Source organism: Pagrus major, chromosome 14, assembly GCF_040436345.1.
Source record: "Pagrus major chromosome 14, Pma_NU_1.0".
Classification (NCBI taxonomy): domain Eukaryota; kingdom Metazoa; phylum Chordata; class Actinopteri; order Spariformes; family Sparidae; genus Pagrus; species Pagrus major.
Window position 1 is genome coordinate 12,954,927 of NC_133228.1, and position 19,911 is coordinate 12,974,837.

A 19,911-nucleotide genomic window follows, 5' to 3' on the forward strand; every position below is an offset into this window, starting at 1 on the left:
GCCTGAATTATTGCACAATTTTTTTTTTTTTTTTGTCTGTCCTTTCCCACCACCTGAGTTACTTGTATACTTTTACTTTGAAGGCGAGGCCACGCTTCCGGGTTGTGTCTCTGTTGTGCTCCCCTTCACTTGATGCACCAGTGAGAAGCAGGAGGTCGGGACCCTAAATGGGGGAAGGGTGGGAGCGATAAGCAAGGCTGATTCTCCCCTCTGTCTCCCCCCTCTCTCCCTCCCTCCCCCCGTCAGCCTCCGTCTGCAGCAACTCTCAATTGATTTCACCTCTGAAAAGACCCATTCATGGCTTTAAGTGACTAGTCGTCTTTATTGAGGTGGCTCCACTAGACAACAGAACTGATGCTCGACTGCATTTCGCATTCAGTGAGAAAATGAAGCAACTGACTGATCTATGTTTCATTATTTAGTGTCTAAACCTTAAATATAATCATGTCATGAAGATGTTTCACTCATAAGTGTGATTCAGTAATCTCTGAACCTACTGTGCTGAAGATGAGCAGCAGTTAAAGGACAAGTTCACCCTAAACTGAACATTCAGTCTTTAACTACTCAACCGCACACCGATCGAAAGTCAGGGGGAAGTTTTATAGTCCGTCAAACATTTCTGGAGCTTCACAGCGAAACAGATTTGCAGCATTCTCTTAAAACAAATGAAGATGGATGGGGACTTGTTTTAAAAATGCAAAAATACATATGAAGTAAGACACAAAATGGCTGCATACAGATTGTCTGGCGTGATCCAAGTCCCCACAAGCTCTAAGATTCCCCTGAAATCTTTGCTGTAGCTGCTAAGCTAAAAGCGTTAGCATGCACCCCATCCCGAAATGTTTCACAAGCTCGACTGCGTGTCGAGGGTGTAAGGAACGTCTTTTCAAATCAATTTTGGATCGCAGAGCTTTCAGAGACTTTGATTACGCCGGACAAGCTTTATGGAGCCATTTTATGTTTTGTTTTCTGTTGTTTTTTCCCCGTTTTAAAACAAGTCCCCATCTACTTCAGTTGTAGAGGAGAACGTTGCTGCAACTGTGACTGCAAAACTTTATCGGACTTTCCATCGGCATTGGGGTGAGTAGACAGTGGCTGAATTTTCATTTTTGGTTCGAACTCATCCTTTAAGTCGTTCACCGGCTAAAAAAAACAAAGATTAGCAAAAACCAATGACAATACAAAGCATGCATGAAGATGTGGGCATAAGAAACAACATGTCTTTTGTTTGAATTTTGTTATTTTCTTATTCAGACATGTAATAAACAAGTTCACACATTTTAAAACAATTGAGCATGGCAAAGCAAAAAGCAAATCAAAAAATATCAACAAGTGACACCAACATATTTTTAAGTGTCTTTCCATTTTTGCCACAAACCGAATAACGAACGTCTGTCGGGACGGTTCTCTCGGCTCCACGCGCACATAGTCCCAGCTAGTGCGGTGAGCCTGCGAGATCTCCGACACATTAAATGATGCTAACAAACTAAGAGACACAGCCTGTCCCACAATATACCGAGACCGTAATATTATCATGCCATGACAGTTTCTCAGGATCTGTGCTAAAATGTAAAAAGTAAAAATCTTGACAATAACACTGGTATGATGGATAATACAACCACATCAAAACATTGTAGTACAATATTTTTAGAAATATCCATTTCATCTGTGTATTATTCTACAGGTTTTTATAAGTTATTGTGTAGTTAGGTTGATCTATAAGTTGTTCTGCTGGGAGTTTAGTAGATTCTAAAGCTCCCCCCACTTTGCTACATCAAAATGGAGGAGTTTAAACAGTCTCTGAAGTCCATCACACTGTGCGCCCATCCCCTATACAGCTGATAAATGTGCATGTCCACAAGTCGAAGCTCTTTTTTTTTTCTGTTGTGCGAGCACCGTGCTGTATATCCAGACTGGGTCCGCTGTGGGGGCAGAACAGTGTGAGCATCCACTCGTTTTTCCAACGCGCAGCCCTGTTTGTGCAGCAGAGATTAAAAGGAGAATACCGGGTGTCATTTACAGCTACAGCCCCTCAAACTACCGTCTACAGTTAGGTGCCAGTTCCTCAGTCGATCCCTTGTGCAATCAGCGTTACTTTTTTGCAAAACGAACTCTCCCGTCACGAACCTGGTTGGAAATAAGTTCGAGAACATAAAAGCATGCACAATAAAAGTGGAAACCTGATGAAATATGACGTCTTTGAAGAATTGTTAGCGTATCTGCGCAGATAATCAGCCTGTGGGAGTCATGTGATTGACAATAACCATGGTGCAACATCATCATGAAGCAGACAGTGACTGGTGACAGAGCTTGTATGATTTTCAAAGCTGCATTAAATGATATTTTTGTATGAGGTTACAGCAAGAATGAAAATTTAGCTCATAAAAACAAAGCCCTGAGAGATAGAATGTGTTCGCAACCGGGGCCCTGTCACAGCCGAACGCGATGCAGTCACGTCTGGTGGAATCGTGACAAAACAAATCCCTTTGAATTTTAAGTTTCCGGCCTTCTAGCAAATATTAAGTACAATAAGTACAAGAAGTCAGCTGCTAGCTTATTTCAATCTTCTGCAATGTCAGGCTGGCATGGTATCGCTAATGCTCGTCTGTTTGTGAGGGTAAGAAAACCAATGTAATGAGCTAAAAGCTGTATATAGCCACATATTTACCCAGATTTTAGCTCTGGTTCGGGGTCTGGACTTGGCGAGTAGCTAGCCATCAAGTAGCTGTAAAATACTTTCTTTACCAGCTACTAGCTAACTTCAATCTTCTGCCATTTTATGCTGGTCTGGTAGTGTTAACAGCAGCTTAGCATATCTGAACTGGCTCGCTGGACATGGTTGATGTATTTGAGGGTCAGAAATTAGCTAAAAGCTGCACAAATCCAATATTTACCCAAATTGTAACTCTGGTTAGGTCCATACTTGGCTAGTAGCTAGCTAGCTAGCTAGTAGCTGCGAAAGACTTTTCTTTTTTTTTAACCAGAAAACCCAAGTAATGAGCCAAAAGCTGCACATATCTGTAGAGTTGCTAATTTTCTACATGTTCTCTATGTTTATACCAAAAATATCACTTAATGCAGGTCTGTGGGTGTTGTTTATATACAGTACAAAATCAACTTCTGCAAAGACGGACAAACAAAAACCCTGATTATATCTCCCACTTAGCTGAATGTGCGCAACAAACTAGGAATAAAGCAAAAAGAGGGGTAGCATTGATTATTGGCACAAACAGAAAACAAGACACCGGTATTATCCTTTTAAAATTATATATTATACCTTCCAGCACCTTTGAAAAGAGGGCTTTCATCAAAACCTGCCCAGTGCCTTTACACGGACACGACGAGCTTTACCTGAACTTAACAACCTGCTCCAAACAATAAGCAAAAAATGGTGCCAGTAGCAGTACGGCCACAATGCTGTGTCAAAAAGTCACTCCTACAGCAGCGGCAGTCCAGAAGTAAAAGCTTAGAGTATCAAGAACAGGAGCAAAGGTTCAGTGTGTAACAGGTGGTTCAGGTTCGTAACAGGTAGGTAAAGATTCCACATGGGGGAAGAAGAGGTCACTCTGCCGGCCGATGAAGATGAAGGGTGGGGCTGCAAGGTTCATTCAACAAAAACACGTAAAAAAAAAGAAACTTGATGACCTTGGCGGGTGCATCTGAAGGAAACCATGCAGGACCATAGAGCTTGTCCAAACAATTACTCAGACGTGTCTCAGGTCAGTCCTGAGGAAGTTCCTCGTCAGAATAAAACTGTCTTAGTAAATATTCTTGTGGCGAGCTTTGGACTGCGTGTGGGATCCTTTTCGATTACACCGAATGTCTGAGTGGAAATGTAGATCAGTAAAAACTTCAGGTGTTTCGTATTGCTTTCTAAATGTAGGATTCCGGTACTGTGAAGAATCTTTAAACTCGCCAACTCGGATGTGTCGGCAACTCTGACAATCCTACTGAAATATCCAAAAGAAAGGAAGCGGGGAAAAAAAAATCGGTATCGTACAGCTGTAGAGGCAGGACGCTCCACCAGTGGCGTGAACTTGCAGATGAGACGTGGGTGGAGGCCGGTGGTGGGAGGAGGTCATGAGCGGGTTGACTCAGTGGGACTCCCCGTTGACCGAGCTCCCCTCTCCTCTCGGTGAGGAGGAGCGGGAAAGCCCCTTCTCTGTGTTTTCCGAGCTGGAGCCGTTCTGGCTGTGGTGGTCGGCCGTGGACGCGGCGCTGGACGACGTAGCCGAGGTGGACGTGGGCTTGGCCTTCTCCTTAAAGTCCGTTATGATGACCGTCAGGTCCCCGACCGTCACCTCGAGGTGCTGGGCGCTGCTCCGGTCGATGTTTTTTAACCTGGGCCTGGTGAGCGAGTGCAAATGGTTGGGAAAAGTGAGAAAAAAAAGCATTTTAAGACGAGTTTTGTTTTCATCAGCCCTTGCTCTTCTATTACAACACTATCTTTTCATCTGATTTACCCAATAGTGCCTTGATCTTTCTTCCAGACACTCCTTTGAAATTTATTTCTGGTGTTTCCCACCCTCCTCACTTCTGTCTTTTGAAGTATTTTATGATATATGACAACACATCAGCCCTAACGTCAGGTGGCAACATAAACACCGTCTATTGAGTTTATTCATGCATCCCCGCACCGTCTGATTCCCGTTGATCCCTCCGCCTCATGTGATCTTGTTTACCTCATCTTCTTGTGACTGTTCTTCTTGAGCGCCGGCTCTCTGTCGCTCTTCTCCCTCTCTACTCTCTCCTTCTTTTCCTTTTTGGGCTGCGAGGGCAACACGAACTGCTGCGTTACCTGCTGCTGCGAGACGAGCTGGGAGACGGGGCGAGGTTTCCTGATCCGGGGGGAGAGGAAAAGAGAAATAGACATGAGAGAGTGTGGGGGGGGGGGGGGGGGGAGAGAGAGACAGAGTGTGGCAGATTAATGAGAGGGAAAATCATGGTGAGCACATGGCTTCATGCTAGCGTACCGCCACAATCAAGAGCCAATAATCACTGCCAGCGCTTGTTAGGACGGAGCTGCTCAAGTGTTCTTAACTCTGGCAGCACGGGGCGACACACGCTGAGTGCATTCAGAATACAACCCGGGATTGAGCCATCTGTGAGATATGAGGTGTACCTGCACAGGCTTGTTTTTAGAGCCGCTCAGGAGGGCAAACACTGACGAGCTGGGATCTGTTTTGGTAAGCACGGAGAAGTGACAGGAATTGTAAGTGTGCAAAAATAACACAGACAGAGTTCAAAACAAGCATGCTAACGCTCAAGAAAATCCAGGAAACTAAGAGTGGTGTGATGCTGTGTAAAGGAGAAAAGTGATTCAAAATGTAAACATTCAAAACTTCACCAAAATATTAATAATAATATTAAATGTTGTTAGCATGCTAACTGTCCCAGTCCAATGTTCTTGTGTTAGCAGTGTGAACGCCACACACTTCTCCAGTCGAGATTGCTAGCTGAATGGCTAACTGAGCTAACTAGCCAATGGCAGCTAGCAACAGGTGGCCAATTTGTACATGTTGCACCTTTAACAGAATGAGATTTTTGACAAATAACCATTGGTAATGTGGATATAATGACTGAGTGAGTAAAGGAAAGTATGAGAAAAAAAGGAGAACGGTCAGGTAAGTTAAAAAAAAATCTAAGACAATATATACAGTCTCATGTCAGGATAACAATATAGTATTTATATATTGACCAGCCCTTGTAATATATAAATACAGACGTAAAATTTAAGTTTGAAAAGCTACAGAACAGAGCTAAAAACTCAAACCATTGAGCTGAAGCTAGCTAGTGAGAGAGCCACAGCTAGCCTTAGCTAAAGCTACATTTCCCACCTCTTCCCTACCTGTGTCTTCGACTTAAAAATCTATTTTGCCAACCCAAAAGTGTAGTAATTCAGTTATCCTGTATGAATGAGGCTTCATCCAACCGTGCAAAAAGTAACAGCAGTTAAACGTGTCCTGCTAAAAGATTACTAGCTAGCTTAGCAAAGTATCATGAGCTGACACGGCCATCTCCGTCCCTGTTGGAAGGTTCTTTTTTTCAGCATCGCATCTTTAAAGGTGTAAAGTAATAAATTAACACCACATTAAATTTACCTGATATATCTAGTGGTCACATTATTTGGCTAATCAGCTTCTAAACTTTCAAACTTTTTTTCTCAGCTTCAACCTTTGTGTAGCTCCTGCTCTCTGTCTTAGCACAGTACATCACATTTTTATCACAATGCCACACCCAACACGTTTTCCCTTTTCCCCCCCTCATGTGAAATGTCCAATTCCTCCTGCACTGCAGTCTTTCTGGAGAGCGTACACAGCCATAAATGGTGTCAGCAGCAGCATCAGGGGCATGATCCCTCACCGGCTTCCCACCCACGATCACTTTAAGTAGCGTTAATGGCTTCTGTCATCGTATAATTATATTTTCCGTGATGGTTTATTGAGATTTTGATTATAGATAATGCACAAACAGAGTGATTTGTTTTTGGCTGCCATGGCATCATATGTTACGGTCCCCGGCTTGTTACTGATGACAGAGAAACACAGTGGCTCGCTGATAACCGAGGATGATACACCTTCTTAACACGGCCTCCACTAACAGGCAAATCTCAAATCAAATATAACTGGAACACGGTTAACTAAATGTTCCTCCTCACAGTCACATTTCCATCCTCCGCGGATGTCTGCTGTCTAAAAAAAATGATACATTATGCAATTGGTCTGGCAACAGTTTGCATGCATGAAGGCTGCGATCGTATTTCTGTGCAGGAGTGTGTGTCTGTGTGCGTGTGTGTGTGTGTTTGGTGCTGGCAAGAGCCCTAGCCGAGAGGCGAGCGTGTTGAAAAGGCCATCTGTTGAGGCGGCCTACACATCTAGTGTCGGATTTTTGCACGCGCACGCACACAAAACGCATTCAGACGCAGACGCGCTTATATGTGTGAATGCACCAGCGCACATCGCTGCATGGAGACACTGCAGCAAAAAAGCCAGAGGGGTGTGTGGAAATCAAAACTGGGTGCAAATGAAAACGTATGCATGCATTATAAACGAATCAACAGACAACGCCGAGGCACGCTGAAGCGCAATCACACACAGACAGACACACACACACAGACACACACACACAGCAGTGAGCAGATGAAGCACGAGGGCATGATGAGAACAGCAGAAGAGCACAGTGTGTTTTCGGAGCCATGTTGAGCAGTCGTATCCGCAATTAGAGCTAAATATTAACACCAACAGCTAATTTCTTAATTCATCGGCCAGGTTTTACAGCTGTTCATTACAACAGATCAGCACATAACATATAAAATATGTATCTTAGACTTTAAAGGAGACGTATTATTCTCATTTTCAGGTTTATACATTTATCTTGGGTTACTGCTAGAATAGGTTTACAGGCTTTAATGCTCAAAAAACACATCAGTTTCCTTGTACTGTCCAGTGCTGCAGCTCTGTATTCCCCCTCTCTGTTTTAGCTCCTGTCTCTTTAAGGCCCCCCCTTCCTCTATACCCAGTCTGCTCCGATTGGTAAGCTCTCACATGCCTGAGTGTAGCAGAGTAGCTGTGCTACATCAATTCTTAAGTGCCAAACCAAATTATGCGAATGTGTGACATGGTGACGTAGTGTGATGTCACAAAGTCACGGAATTAAAGGCGGGACTACTGACGAGGCGTTTCGGGAGCAGCGTTTTCTGTGGGAGAGAGGAGCTTCCGTTGGTGTGGACATTGACCTTTTTTAACTTTCAAGATCTTCTCCTTTAAAGGTGCACTATGTCGTTTTGGCATGACATTTTAATCAGAGGAGACAGATCTTCATTGACTGAATCTCATTAATATCGTTAATATTAAGCTTCTGAGTTTTAATTTCATCTCCCAAAACTCCACAGTTCCCCTTTAAGCTGAGCATTGTATGGATGCTCTTGCACTGTGCCTCTGTTGCACTGCACAACAGCTCCGCTCAAGTGTACTAACCTGTGTGTGAACCCTTTGAAAAGTATCCCAATTACAAAACACTGGCCTCCAGGTGCTTTTCGTGAAAAATGTGCTCTCGCTCTTGTAATTTTAAGGGTGCAACGCAGTCCAAGAACAGAGCGTACAAATGTGCTGGACTTGATAAAATCCATCCGCGAAATTAGTCCGAGCACCAGGCCAAGTTGTTTTTGTGCAATGCGACACATTTTTGCCAAAAAAAGAGCCTCGGTGTCCTATTTAGCTTAATTTAGAGGCTTTTACCTTGTTTTCTAAGGAGGAAATACATCTAAGCGAGGCTGCTGGTCCGCTGTTGTTAAACACTAGTGAGATGACCTAAATTGGGGCCCAGCTTTAAAGGAGTCTCTCCCAGAGTCAGTTTTTTTACTTCTTCCTCCTGAGTTATCATTGCCTCCACAGAACATGCAGCGATAGAGTGAAATGCAAATGGGTCTCTTGGCCTACATAACTTGTCTGATAGGGGAGGAGATGTACAGTAGAGATCCTCTAATACGTCTGTCTTGTCAGCAGCACGACACTGCAGAAGTGCTGACACCTCTTTAAATAAAAGCACAGGCCGCTCGAAGTCCTCCGGTAGCTGCTCTCCTCGCCTTCCTACTTTACCCGAGTGCAATAAAGAAATGACTCTCTCTTTCTGGAGCTCGCACACAAAGTGGATACTGTCACAACGGAGTCGACCGTCCCGCCCTCGGGCCACGTTGCCGCATCCAAAAATAAAAAAACAAGACGACTCACTGACTCCCTCATTCATAGCTTCCCTTTTAGTTTATTTGATTTCTGTTCAGGATGTCATCATGTGTCCTCTCTTCTATGTAATTTACTGCAGACGAACCAGATCAATTACTACCGTCTCATTAGTATGTTTTGCTTGAAGTGCGATCAAGGAAAAATGTCACCTGAGACTAATCGTGATCTTTTCTATTTAATGCTGCATGTGCCTGAGAGCGTATCAACATATTTTTGTACATCCAATCTTCTCCGTGTGTTACAGTGGAGTAGATTTTCACTAATAGAGCCGGTTCAATAACCTGGAGGTGAAAGAGGAGACGGACAACCTAATATTACGTTGAGGCCCAGCAGCAGGCCTAAACAGAGCTGCCTCTGTTAACCCAATCAGATGGTTATTATCTTAGCACTTAGGCCTTCGCTGCTGGCCTCCATCTGGAGGCCGAGTGTGTGTTTGTGTGCGCGTCTATTGATTTCGACAGGAATTTCTGAGCCTAATGTAACGGCCTATTCTTTCTGTCATTAATGCTGCGTGTTGGAGCTGTTGTTCCAAACAACATTTGCTCCACTCACACCATCTATCACACACAGCGGCTAATGGAGTCCCACATGAGGGAATTATGTTCGACTTCGTTACGAGAAGGGACAACGTGGAAAATTCTGTCTGTTGACGGGGGGGGGAGAAAACAATGGATGTTAATCACAATCTCTTTACTTTGTGGGTTTTAATTCAGAGATTTAGAGTAACATTAACATTTCAGAGGGAAAGAGCGAGCGAGACGTCACCCCGGTCACAGTGAATCAGGGCAACACTCGCTGCAGTATTCATAATGCAAAATCCAGAGCTGACCAGGGCAACATGTCTAACCTGAGGAAAAACCGGGTCGGACATAAAATATATCTAAAAGCCAAAGAGTGTATTGTGTTTGACAGCCTGAAAGCCAGGTCCCCTGCAGCAGCTGCAGCTAACGTTAGCACGCCAGTAACCTCAGCTTGTAAAACATAAGGTATTATCAACAACTATTGCCAATGGAAAACCAATATAGAGCGAGTCAGGTACCGTGAAATGGAAATACAGCGTGAGTGGCACCTTTTCAACTGTTTTCTTCCAGTTCACTTCAACTCAAGTTGCATGAACTCGATATTCTCATCTAACATTTCCAGGGCATACCAATGAACCCTCCTTCCATATTTGGTTGAGATCAAACATATAAAATAAGCATAATTCTCACTTTAAAGCCCTTCGTCTCAAAATCTTTTACAGCTTTGGCTTTTAACCTCAAGCTTAAAGACAAACTCATCTCGAGCTGCAGACTGGAGGAGCTGGAGAGCAGAAAAGCTGCCACTGATCCCTCACACATTTCACTGACAGGGGAACTCTGGCTGACCTCTTTGCAAATATGTCACACACACACACACACACACACTATCCCTATCTCTTCTCTACCCTTTTGCACTCTCATCCTCCTTCCACTGCACCCGCTGACCTCACACTCCTCCAACTCTGGCCTGTGACTCCCAGAAGCAACACCACCAGAACATATCTCCTCCAGCTCTGATTGGGTCACGGCCTCAGACCAAATGTTTGTCCATGAAAATTTCAGTAGGTGGTCGAATTATGACTCAGAATGGTTTTGGCCAGACCGCCAAAGTTTCTGCCACAGCGGACAAGCAGGTCACGGATGCCGCAGCAAACAGACACTCAGCAATTGACACAGATGGTGTAGCGGGTCGTGAACGAGGCCAGAATCTGTTTGCAGACAATTCACAACACAAAAAAAGACGACTCAGAAAAACCGCCGGTGGTGTAGTCTTCTAAATGTACCACGAACAATGGGATACACAATCCAAAGGCTATTCAATACATTTTAAACAACACTCAATCAAGTGTGTGATTTGTTTTGACCCCAGTGGACTCTGCAGTTCAGCTCTAAAATCAGCAACGATTGGTTTGCGGCCTCAATTTTTTTCAAATATACCCACACAGTTACTCTCGATTCTTCACGGACCTTGTGCACATTTTGACAGAGACCTACTTTCTACCAAACTATGCCTACCAACTGTTTATCCCCACACAAGGAGGAGGAAACCACTCGAGGTTTATAATGTTTTTGGGTGGACAGACAACACAAGTGTTGGTGCAAGGAGGTCCATACAAATGAGGTGCAGTGATGTCGGTGCAGTATTTTTCTTTTAAAGTCTCTTGCTTTTGAAGTCTTTTATTTTGAAATACATATTTGTGTATGCATGCATCTTCAAAGCTCAAAATAGGTGTCTCCAGAGGCGCCCCAGCAGCTCAGCCGGTGGAGCGCGCACCCCATGTGCAGAGGCTGCGTCCTCGCATGTACAGAGGCTGCATGTCATCCCCCTCGCTCTCATCCTGTTTCCTGTCCAATGAAGCCATAGAAAAGGCCACAAAAAAAATGCCATCTCTATACTGATCATTCCAGGCATTTACTCTCTAAAATGCTGTTTGGTAACGCACTCCACTCAAAAGACGGCAGCGCTGAACTCCACAGATGTTTGGACTGCTTGCTAACATTTGTCGAGTACATTGTGTGGTGAGCAAACAGCCCACAGGACAGCTGATGGACTGAAAATAGCGGACTGGAGTGCGCTACTATAAACAACTCTCATCTCACTGCTCTGTGATGATTGTAAGATCATTGTGAAATAGCTTATTTTATGCCCTGTTGAACACTCTCTCAATCTAGATGTAGGTGTGTGTGTGTTTCAGGTTTTCTATCAGCGGGTTGTAGGCTGCTCCCGGGAGCTCCTCCAACCCGATGATTAATGTCTCTCCCTGCCTGTACATGCTACCACCGTGTGTGTGTGTGTGTGTGTGTGTGCAGGAGAGAGAGAGACAGATGGCTCTCTACGTCCTGTGGTTTATGACACCTTCTACAGCCCGCTAGCCACACTATACACCACATTCTCCTCTCTCATACAGGCCCGGCTGCACACACACACACACACACACACAGAGCAGTATGTCATGCAATCAGTGTCACCGCAGTAATTACAGGCTTATCACGTAGCCATAATCTTGAGCCACAGTGACGTGATAACAGCCAGCTTCATTGTCCTCGGTGTACACACGGTGTTTGTATGCTGTGTGAGCGCTACAACCAGTAAGCCACGCGACAGAGCCGAGTGTGCCCGACGTATACGGAGGATGTTGTCACGTAGATGAGATGAGTGAACATTGATTGGCTGTGTACCATATGTTGTACCCGCGTGATACCCTTTTTTAAAGATTTGTATCAATCGCTTTACTGTAGTACGTTTTCCAAATAAATAACATGTTTTGTGGCTCTCTACCTGCAGATCCGGTTCATGAAACCTTTATCAGCATCTGATACACTTCAATGCCAGGGTTATGAGAACTCTGTAGTTCCACGTATTGTGGTCCTTTCCTTAAAAACAGGCATAAAAACAGTTGCTACTATGCTTTTGTTTGGTAGCTAAGTAGCTAGCGAGCTAACGTTACATTGTTATTGCTGATTTGTGGATAACAGTCCAACATTTTGATGTATTTCAATTAGAATTAGGTAGGGTTAGGAAGGGGGCGTGTCGCAGTTGCCCTGATGGACTGTAGTGCCGCTACACCCGTCTTGTAGCTTGTCTCGTGCCACATCTAAAAGGTGAATTTCGGTATCACCCAATCGGTTTGCAATTTTTTAAATCAGCCCAACCCTAATTTCAATGTTGCGTTCCCCGCACTTTGATTGTAGAGGTAGAAGCATTTGTTGCTAATGTTAGCCCTATGAAGCACCGCTAGTTGCCAGGTAATGAAGTGATGTTATTGCTTATTTGGTGACTTGATAGTGGTGAACAAATTGTGACCGTCCAAGCTCTTCCATCTCCATCAAATAAATGGCAAATGGCATTGTGATAATACCAGGTTTGCCACGGTAACACAACACAAATCACCACAGCTGAAGACGGCATACTGGAGATTTCAACCGCTACCCCTTGTGACTCTGTCCTGAGGGGCGAGGGGGCACTTGAAAACGAGGGGAAGAAAAAGGAACTGAGCCACAATCGCTCATGAAGAACACACACGAACAAAAAAGGCTGGATGTGTTTCATTAATCCCTCCACTTTTCTGAGTATGTGACACTGATATGTAGCACCAAAGGTGTTGCACAACAGCACATAACAACCCCAGCATTTCGATTATTAGCACTTAAGGTGAATGAGTACACACTCCGACTCCGAGGCGAGTCGAATGTGTTGCTCTCTGCTAGTTTGCACATTTTGTGTAATCAGATTGGGTAATTAACAACACCAACATTAACACAGCTGCTAAAAGGTTTGGCTTTCTCCCACACACCCCTGCCTACCAAAGCACCAGATTAGTTTCTGATTTTAAAGGATTTGTTTAATTGTGACCCTGTGAAAGGCCGTAAAAAGTGAGGAGGAGTGTAAACCTTGCCGAGAAGCCAATAATATGTCTGACAGAGATGTAAGGAATGGGTAACTGACTTTATCGCCAAAAGGGGAAACTCTGTATTCAAGTCTTGTTGGAATAAGTGCGTGCACAGGCAGCGGAACAATATGGAAGCACGGCTAATTCACACTTTACACTGTGCATTTCAAATGGATACATTTGTCTTCAGGCTGCGTTTTAATGCATACACATATTGCATTATATATTACTATTCCATGGCTGCTGCACACACTTCTATTACTAATGCAGCTCTTTCCAGAGGATAAACAGATAGAAAAGAGGGATAATGAATGCTTTACTTTTTTGCAGAAGTTCTGTGCAGCATCCTGATTCCAAATTCAGGATCCATCATCCTATTGTGCAGTCAACTGTCTGCCACAGCTCAGTTTCTGTTTCACATGATCAGATAGCTCCAGCAGACTGATCAGTATCTCACAGTCGTGCAAAAGCTTCTAAATGGCAACACTTTCATTACAAATGTTTCCTCTCCGCTCCTTGTTTTTCATTTTTTGTGATCGCAGTTCATTTCATTTCACTGAAATGTCCACGATTTGCAGCTTTTCTCTGTTTTATATCGTTCTGATTGTTGGAACAAGACATTTTATGTGTCACCTTGGAGTTTGGGGACATTTTTCTGACTGCAGCCCGACTTAAAGGTGTTGGTACTTGCCTCAGTCCTTCCTCTGCTTTTATGTTTTGGTTAGAATGTAGCTGCGACGATTAGTCGATTAACTGATTTAGTCAACGAAACAACTACTTCGATAGTCAGTAAATGATTGTTGATGATGATGAAGTGATTGTTCAAGCAAATCTTCAGCAACATTTGCTGGTCCCAACTTGCTTTTGTGTCATTTCTGACAGTAAATGAAGAGTCTTTGGGTTTTGGACTGTTGGTTGGACAAAAGAAGCAATTTGAAGACGTCACTTTGGGTTTTGGGAAGCATGTTTCACAATTTTCTGATATTCAATAGACACTAAATGATTAATCAAGTACTTGTAAAAACATTTGACAGATTAATCAATAATGAAAATAAATAAAACTCTTAACCGACACTTTGTAAAGAGGCCAAACCAGCTGCAATTGAGCCAACCGCACAAGAACAACCCAACTTTTAGTGCGTGCACTGCACATGAACCGCGAGGGCGAGCTAGTGCTGCCGATGATAAAAAAACATCTAAAAAGCCAAACGCTGACAGGTACCCAGCCAGCGCAGAACGGCTCGTGCTTGTTTGACAAAATCTGCACATCAGTCAATCTGTCACTGGGAGATGCCCTGGGTTAAGTTCAACTCCTCGAGAGAGAGAGAGAGAGAGAGAGAGAGAGAGAGAGAGAGAGAGAGAGAGGCAGGTAGAGGGAGTCGGATAGAGAGCCAACATGAAAGGTGGGTAGAAAGTGAACACAAACACTGGAGCCAAAGGCAAAGAGAGGGAGAGGACTGATAGGAACATGATCGAGCTCACTGTCCTGACCTGTAGAAACAGAATGCTGCTAAACAAGCTCCTCATGCACACAGCCAGTGTTTCCCTGGTGGCGACTGGCTTGTCAGAGCTCAGCTCGGTGAACAGATGCAGGTGGTGTAGGCGAGACACCAGAGAAGGTCACACACACACACACACACACACACACACACACACACACACACGCCGCTCTATTACACCCAGTAGTATTTGGCTGAGGGCGGTGTTTGGATTCGGGTCTGTCAGCACCACTTCACATGACATTTTCGGCTTTATTCCGAGACAGCAGCGCTTCACCTTCCATCTGACAGTTTAAACATTAAGATGATACTCTAATCCAGGATGAGTCATAATGGGTGCGCTGGGAGAGGCCCCCTCGAGTTTCTTGCTCAAGGACGCTTTTGCCTGGGCATTTCAGCTGCTGCAGGACTCAAACCTGTGACCTTGCACTTATCAAAACAGCCTCTTTTTAAGCACCAACACCGCTGTACTGTGACTTTTATCCTTCCTGGTGGGTTTCAAAGGCTGGGACTGAGCCCAAAGAGTGGCAGGAGGAGCGACGTCTTAAAGGGTAATGAGGCTGTATGATATGTCTGAAGCACAAACGACTGCATCAGGTTTGTGACCAGGGAGCGTTTTCCTCTATAAGGCACTTTCAATTCGACTTTCCAGCTGCACAAGTTTTTTCCCGAGCCGCTGACAGAATTAGCGAGTCAATCAGCCACTTCGCCTCTTTGTCACTCCCGTCTCCCTCTTCCATTTCACTCGTCCTCCGATAAGCGAGTCCAATCCTGCTGATGTATCCCTGTCTTCAGTCAAAGTCGACGGCGCGCTTTCAATCAGCCGCCAGCTTCGGGGTCCCTGCAGTAGATCATGTCTCCATATCAGAGGGATCTTTAGGCTCTGCGAAGCCTCACCTCCATAAAACAGTCATCTTTATCTCTCGACGGCTGTCGGCTTTCAAACTCTCCGCATCCTAAAATAGTTCTCCATCACGTCCGCGGATGTTGGATTTATTCGGCATCCATCATCTGGAACGCTTGCTGAAAAGATCGGCGCTGATTTGTCATTTTACAGATTTGAGTATTCTTTAAGCAAAAATAGTCAAAATTCTCTGATTGCAGCTTCTTAAAGGTGCAATTTTGAGTTTTGGGGAAGAAATTTCATCAGTCAAGTCAAGAAGAGAAAGATCTTTTAATGCCTAAACAAACTAAATAAACAAACTATCTTCATTTTCATGACTGAATAAACAAACTGACCTTAAAGGACAACACTGTTTCATACTGTTTTACTTTGTTGTGGCGGACCCTGCCACCTTTCTAGCTTCAAACAGTGTTCTGGGGACCTTATTTTCCTCTGAGAACAGCTTGTTTATTCAGTTATGGAACAATACATATTTCTGAGCTTGTATTTCTTCTCCACTACACAGATCCCCTTTATATGTGAATATTTTCTGTTTTTTATCTCGTCTACGCGATAAATGAATTAATATCTTTGGGTTGTAGACAAAATGAGACATTTTTCACCGTGTTCTGACATTTTAATGCCCGAACAACTAACCAAGAAATGAGAAACTCACTAACAGATCAATCACCGATGAACAAAAATTGTTAGTTGCAGCGTCGATACAGATCCTGGTCAGGAAAAAGAGACGTTTTAATGCTGTTAGATGACAAGCTGATTTAAACCCGCTCTCGCAGCACCCACACTGGCCGTCAAACCTGTGACCTTCAGGCTGTGGGACGCTGGACTCTCCACGCCTGTGTCAGGCATTAATTCATTACTCCACAGTAATGGCTCAGTCATGCTTGTTTAGTAACCAGCGAGGGAATTTTGCCATGCCCTACATTTATATTCCGCGTGCCGTTTTGCCCTTTAGCACCTTTCGGCTTGCTCGCCGAGAAATCCGCTTGTCTGTTGTGTTCGCTCGTTAACAGCTGCGACCACCTGTGTGGCCATTTTGCTGCGGCATTAGCCTGGCGTGTGGCGTGAGTGTGTGAGCGTGGAAAAGAAAAAAAAAAAAAAAAACTATTTCTGCAGCACTGCAGTCGAAAAGTGGGTTGTTAAGATTAAATACTCTCACGGACGTTTTTCTAAATTTGTCATCAAGCATCAGGGGGTGTGAGCGAGGAGTTCTGGGTCCTTGCGTCCTTGCCAACTTTCCCCACTGCCCAGATGGGTGAGACAAAAGGGTGTCAGAGCGTTTTGGTGACGCGAGGTATCAGACAGGTTCTTGGCGAAGCTGCGGGCCGCTTGTTTTGAACGGAAGCGCAGACACACAGAGAGAGTCCCTGGAGTGTCCTCTCAACAATCCAACCCAACAGCAGCATGGCCGCCGCTCACTCTCTGCGTCTGCCTGAGCAGAAACTGTGCACTTGAGCGTGTTTGTGTACGAACATGCATGCAGTCATGTGTGAAATTTGCATGTTGAGTGCATCTGTACGTGCACGTGTGTGTATGTGTGTGTGTGTGTGTGTGCACGCGTCTCTGATGACAGCAGGCTGATTAAGCTGTTGCATAGTAATGAGCTATGGCTGTCTGTCTGGCAGCTGCTCTGACAACCTCTTTTCACAACTAGCCCTCCCACACACACACACACACACACGCACACGCATACACAAATGCATGCACCAACATGAGCAAAACCCACAATTCTGAAAAGGCATCAAAGCTGACAACCGCACTGATGTGTTGTTGTTGTTGTTGTTGTAGTTAAATCATTGGGAAAGTTGTGCTAACGCGAGAGAGAATAACCGGCGATGCATTAAAGAGCGAGCGCACACACACACACACACACACACACTTCCTGTCCTTCACCCTTTGTTGTGTTTTCATCCTGATAATGACTGCCACTCAGGGATAACAGTCATTTCCTGCTTCGAATCACCAATGTCAGGACAAACATCAGCAGGCACAGAGTGTGTGTGCACCTACATGTTGTGTATTTGTATGCTTGAGCATGCATGTGTGTGTGTGTGTGTGTGTGTGTGTGTGTGTGTGTGTGTGTGTGTGTGTGTGTGTGTCCCAAATATCACCGGGGCAACAAGATGGATGTGTGTGCCCCCCCTCTCCCTCATTTTACAGAGGTCAGTGTCAACAACCAGGGCAAGAACATGGAGACTAATGCAGCTGAGGATTAAGAAGTGTTGAGTTTGAGGGAAACACGGAAAAAGTAGTTGTCACACAAAAACCATGCAGAACACGAGAGGAAAAGGAGGCAGCCTGTTACATGTGTGTGTTTATAGTGTGAAGGGTTAAATACCCATTGTCTCGTGGTGCAAATGCACTAATTGCCCCCCCCCCCCCCCCGACACACACACACCCCCACCCTCCTTTGCACAAGACACCAGAGGTAACGTACATATCCACGGCCTTACCTTGTTGATGTCCCCTTCCTGACATCACACATCATGCACTTGAAAGCTTCTGCCGTGTTCTTGTACGTGCACACGCTGCAGTCCCAAAACCCCTCGTCGGAGGAGGGCTTCGGTTGACGCTTCGGCCTTTAAAACAATACAAAAATAAATAAAAAAAAACAGAGAGAAGAAAAGAACATTAAAAAATGAAGGAGAGAAAAAAAGGGGGTCGAGGAGAGGGACGGAGGAGGAGGAGAGGGGGCGAGAGAGGAGGCAAGAGTGAGTTGAGCTCGCATCCACGAAGGCTATCGATAGCAAACATCTGGGTAAGCCTATAGGATTTGGGGGAAATCATCTGCAAGCGCGCTGTGATCCGACCACACTGTAATTGGCGATGAGGTTTTAACACCCCGCACACACACACACATACACACACACACGCAGAGAGAGAGAGAGAGAGGGAGAGGGAGAGAGAGAGAGACCGTGGAGAAACCCATTTTTTTTCCCGATGTCCGCTCCCCCTCTCCTAGCTTGAATATCTCGGACGCCGCGGCTCGGTGGTTACCTTGTGGGACTCCTCTTGTCGCCCATGCCAGACCAGGGTTTATCTGGAGGTGCTGAGACGAGCACAAGTCGCGTTATTTCCGATTATTTCACCGAAGAAGCGATGCGCCCGTGCCGCTCGGCTTCCAGCTGTCGTGGAAACTCCGCTTGGGAAATGGTCACGTGACTCGGCGCGGCCAATCAGAGGCCGGGTTACTTCCCGAGGCTGACATTCCTCTTGATGAATCTATGCCGCCTTCGCGCACCCGCTGTAAAGCTCGTACTTCTGGGCACCAAGATTTTTTTTCTTTTCTTTTTAATACATAATTCAAATTTACAAACTGTAAGGCAACAATTGATTACAGTTGGGAACTTTCCTGAGTTAACAGACACTTATTAAAGGGGCACTATCTCGTTTTGGAGAAGAAACTCAAACTCAGAATTGTAATATTTACAATATTAATGAAGTAATAATACAAACTCAGACATATTTTTTTCCCCATAAGTGAATAAATAAGCTGCAAATAAGGTCACTTGTGTTGTCCTTTAAGGTCTGTTTGTTTATTTAGTTTGTTTTAGCATTAAAAAAATCAGCCAATGATCTTTTTATTAAAAATGTCTTCCCCAAAACTACACTGTCATAATGTCACTAATTTCCATTTTGAATCAGGAAATGACTCAGAGAAACGCCTTCTCATGCTGTCTTTGATTTAAATGTCACTGTCACCTGCTCGATTCACTTTGAATACAAACACAGAGCAGCTTATGCCAAAAAAAGAAAGGACTATAAAACCATAAATCTAATTGATATACAATTAACGCATATTTTTTAAAAACTTTATATACAAAATTCAAATGTACACACTGTAAGGCCACATTAAATACAATGACAACATTCCAGAGTGAACAGACACTTCTGAGCACATTAAAAAGGACATAAAACATTAACAGAGACAATAATAGGGGGAAAAAATAGATCAAGGCATTATATTGGTGCTGTCACTTTCTAGTAATACAAAGAGATGTATACGTTTGTACTTTAATCAATTCATTTCTAATAACACGTGAAGATGGGTGGGGTTTTCTTTTTATACATGTATGCATACAGAAAATTTGCTAAGATTATCAAAACATTGACCATTCCGGCTTGTTTTGTGTCTTATGACGCCATAAATAATACTTTTATGATCTGAAACTCGTCACACGTAAGAGACAAGCGCTTTCTACACAGCAGCTACATCTTCATCTCACGGCGTTATCATTTCCGACAGCGCCTGAACGCAACAAAAGCCCTCGCTAATGTTGCGTCTCCGGTAATAAATGTGTTAACGCGGCTGCTCGGCTCACAGCACCGGGGATCCTCTCACATCCCTGCATCTGA

At 44.3% G+C, this 19,911-nt stretch overlaps 1 protein-coding gene across 1 annotated transcript; it reads right to left on the bottom strand.

Moving 5' to 3' along the window:
• Positions 1-396: 396 nt before the first annotated feature.
• On the bottom strand, positions 397-18,707 carry yaf2 (YY1 associated factor 2). The gene is made up of 4 exons (XM_073481116.1): positions 18,553-18,707; positions 18,009-18,134; positions 4,683-4,838; positions 397-4,347 (listed from the first exon to the last, which is right to left on the bottom strand). The coding sequence occupies exons 1-4, from the start codon at positions 18,576-18,578 to the stop codon at positions 4,095-4,097; spliced, it is 561 nt and encodes a 186-aa protein (XP_073337217.1). The 5' UTR covers positions 18,579-18,707; the 3' UTR covers positions 397-4,094.
• Positions 18,708-19,911: the final 1,204 nt, after the last annotated feature.

Bases quoted from the DNA above. Each gene is read 5' to 3' on its own strand.
- yaf2 (XM_073481116.1), bottom strand. From the start codon at position 18,578: ATGGGCGACAAGAGGAGTCCCACAAG. The intron at 4,839-18,008 runs GTAAGGCCGTGG...CCCCCGGATCAG, and splicing joins AGGAAGGGGACATCAACAAG to GAAACCTCGCCCCGTCTCCC. The intron at 4,348-4,682 runs GTAAACAAGATC...CTCGCTCACCAG, and splicing joins AACAGTCACAAGAAGATGAG to GCCCAGGTTAAAAAACATCG.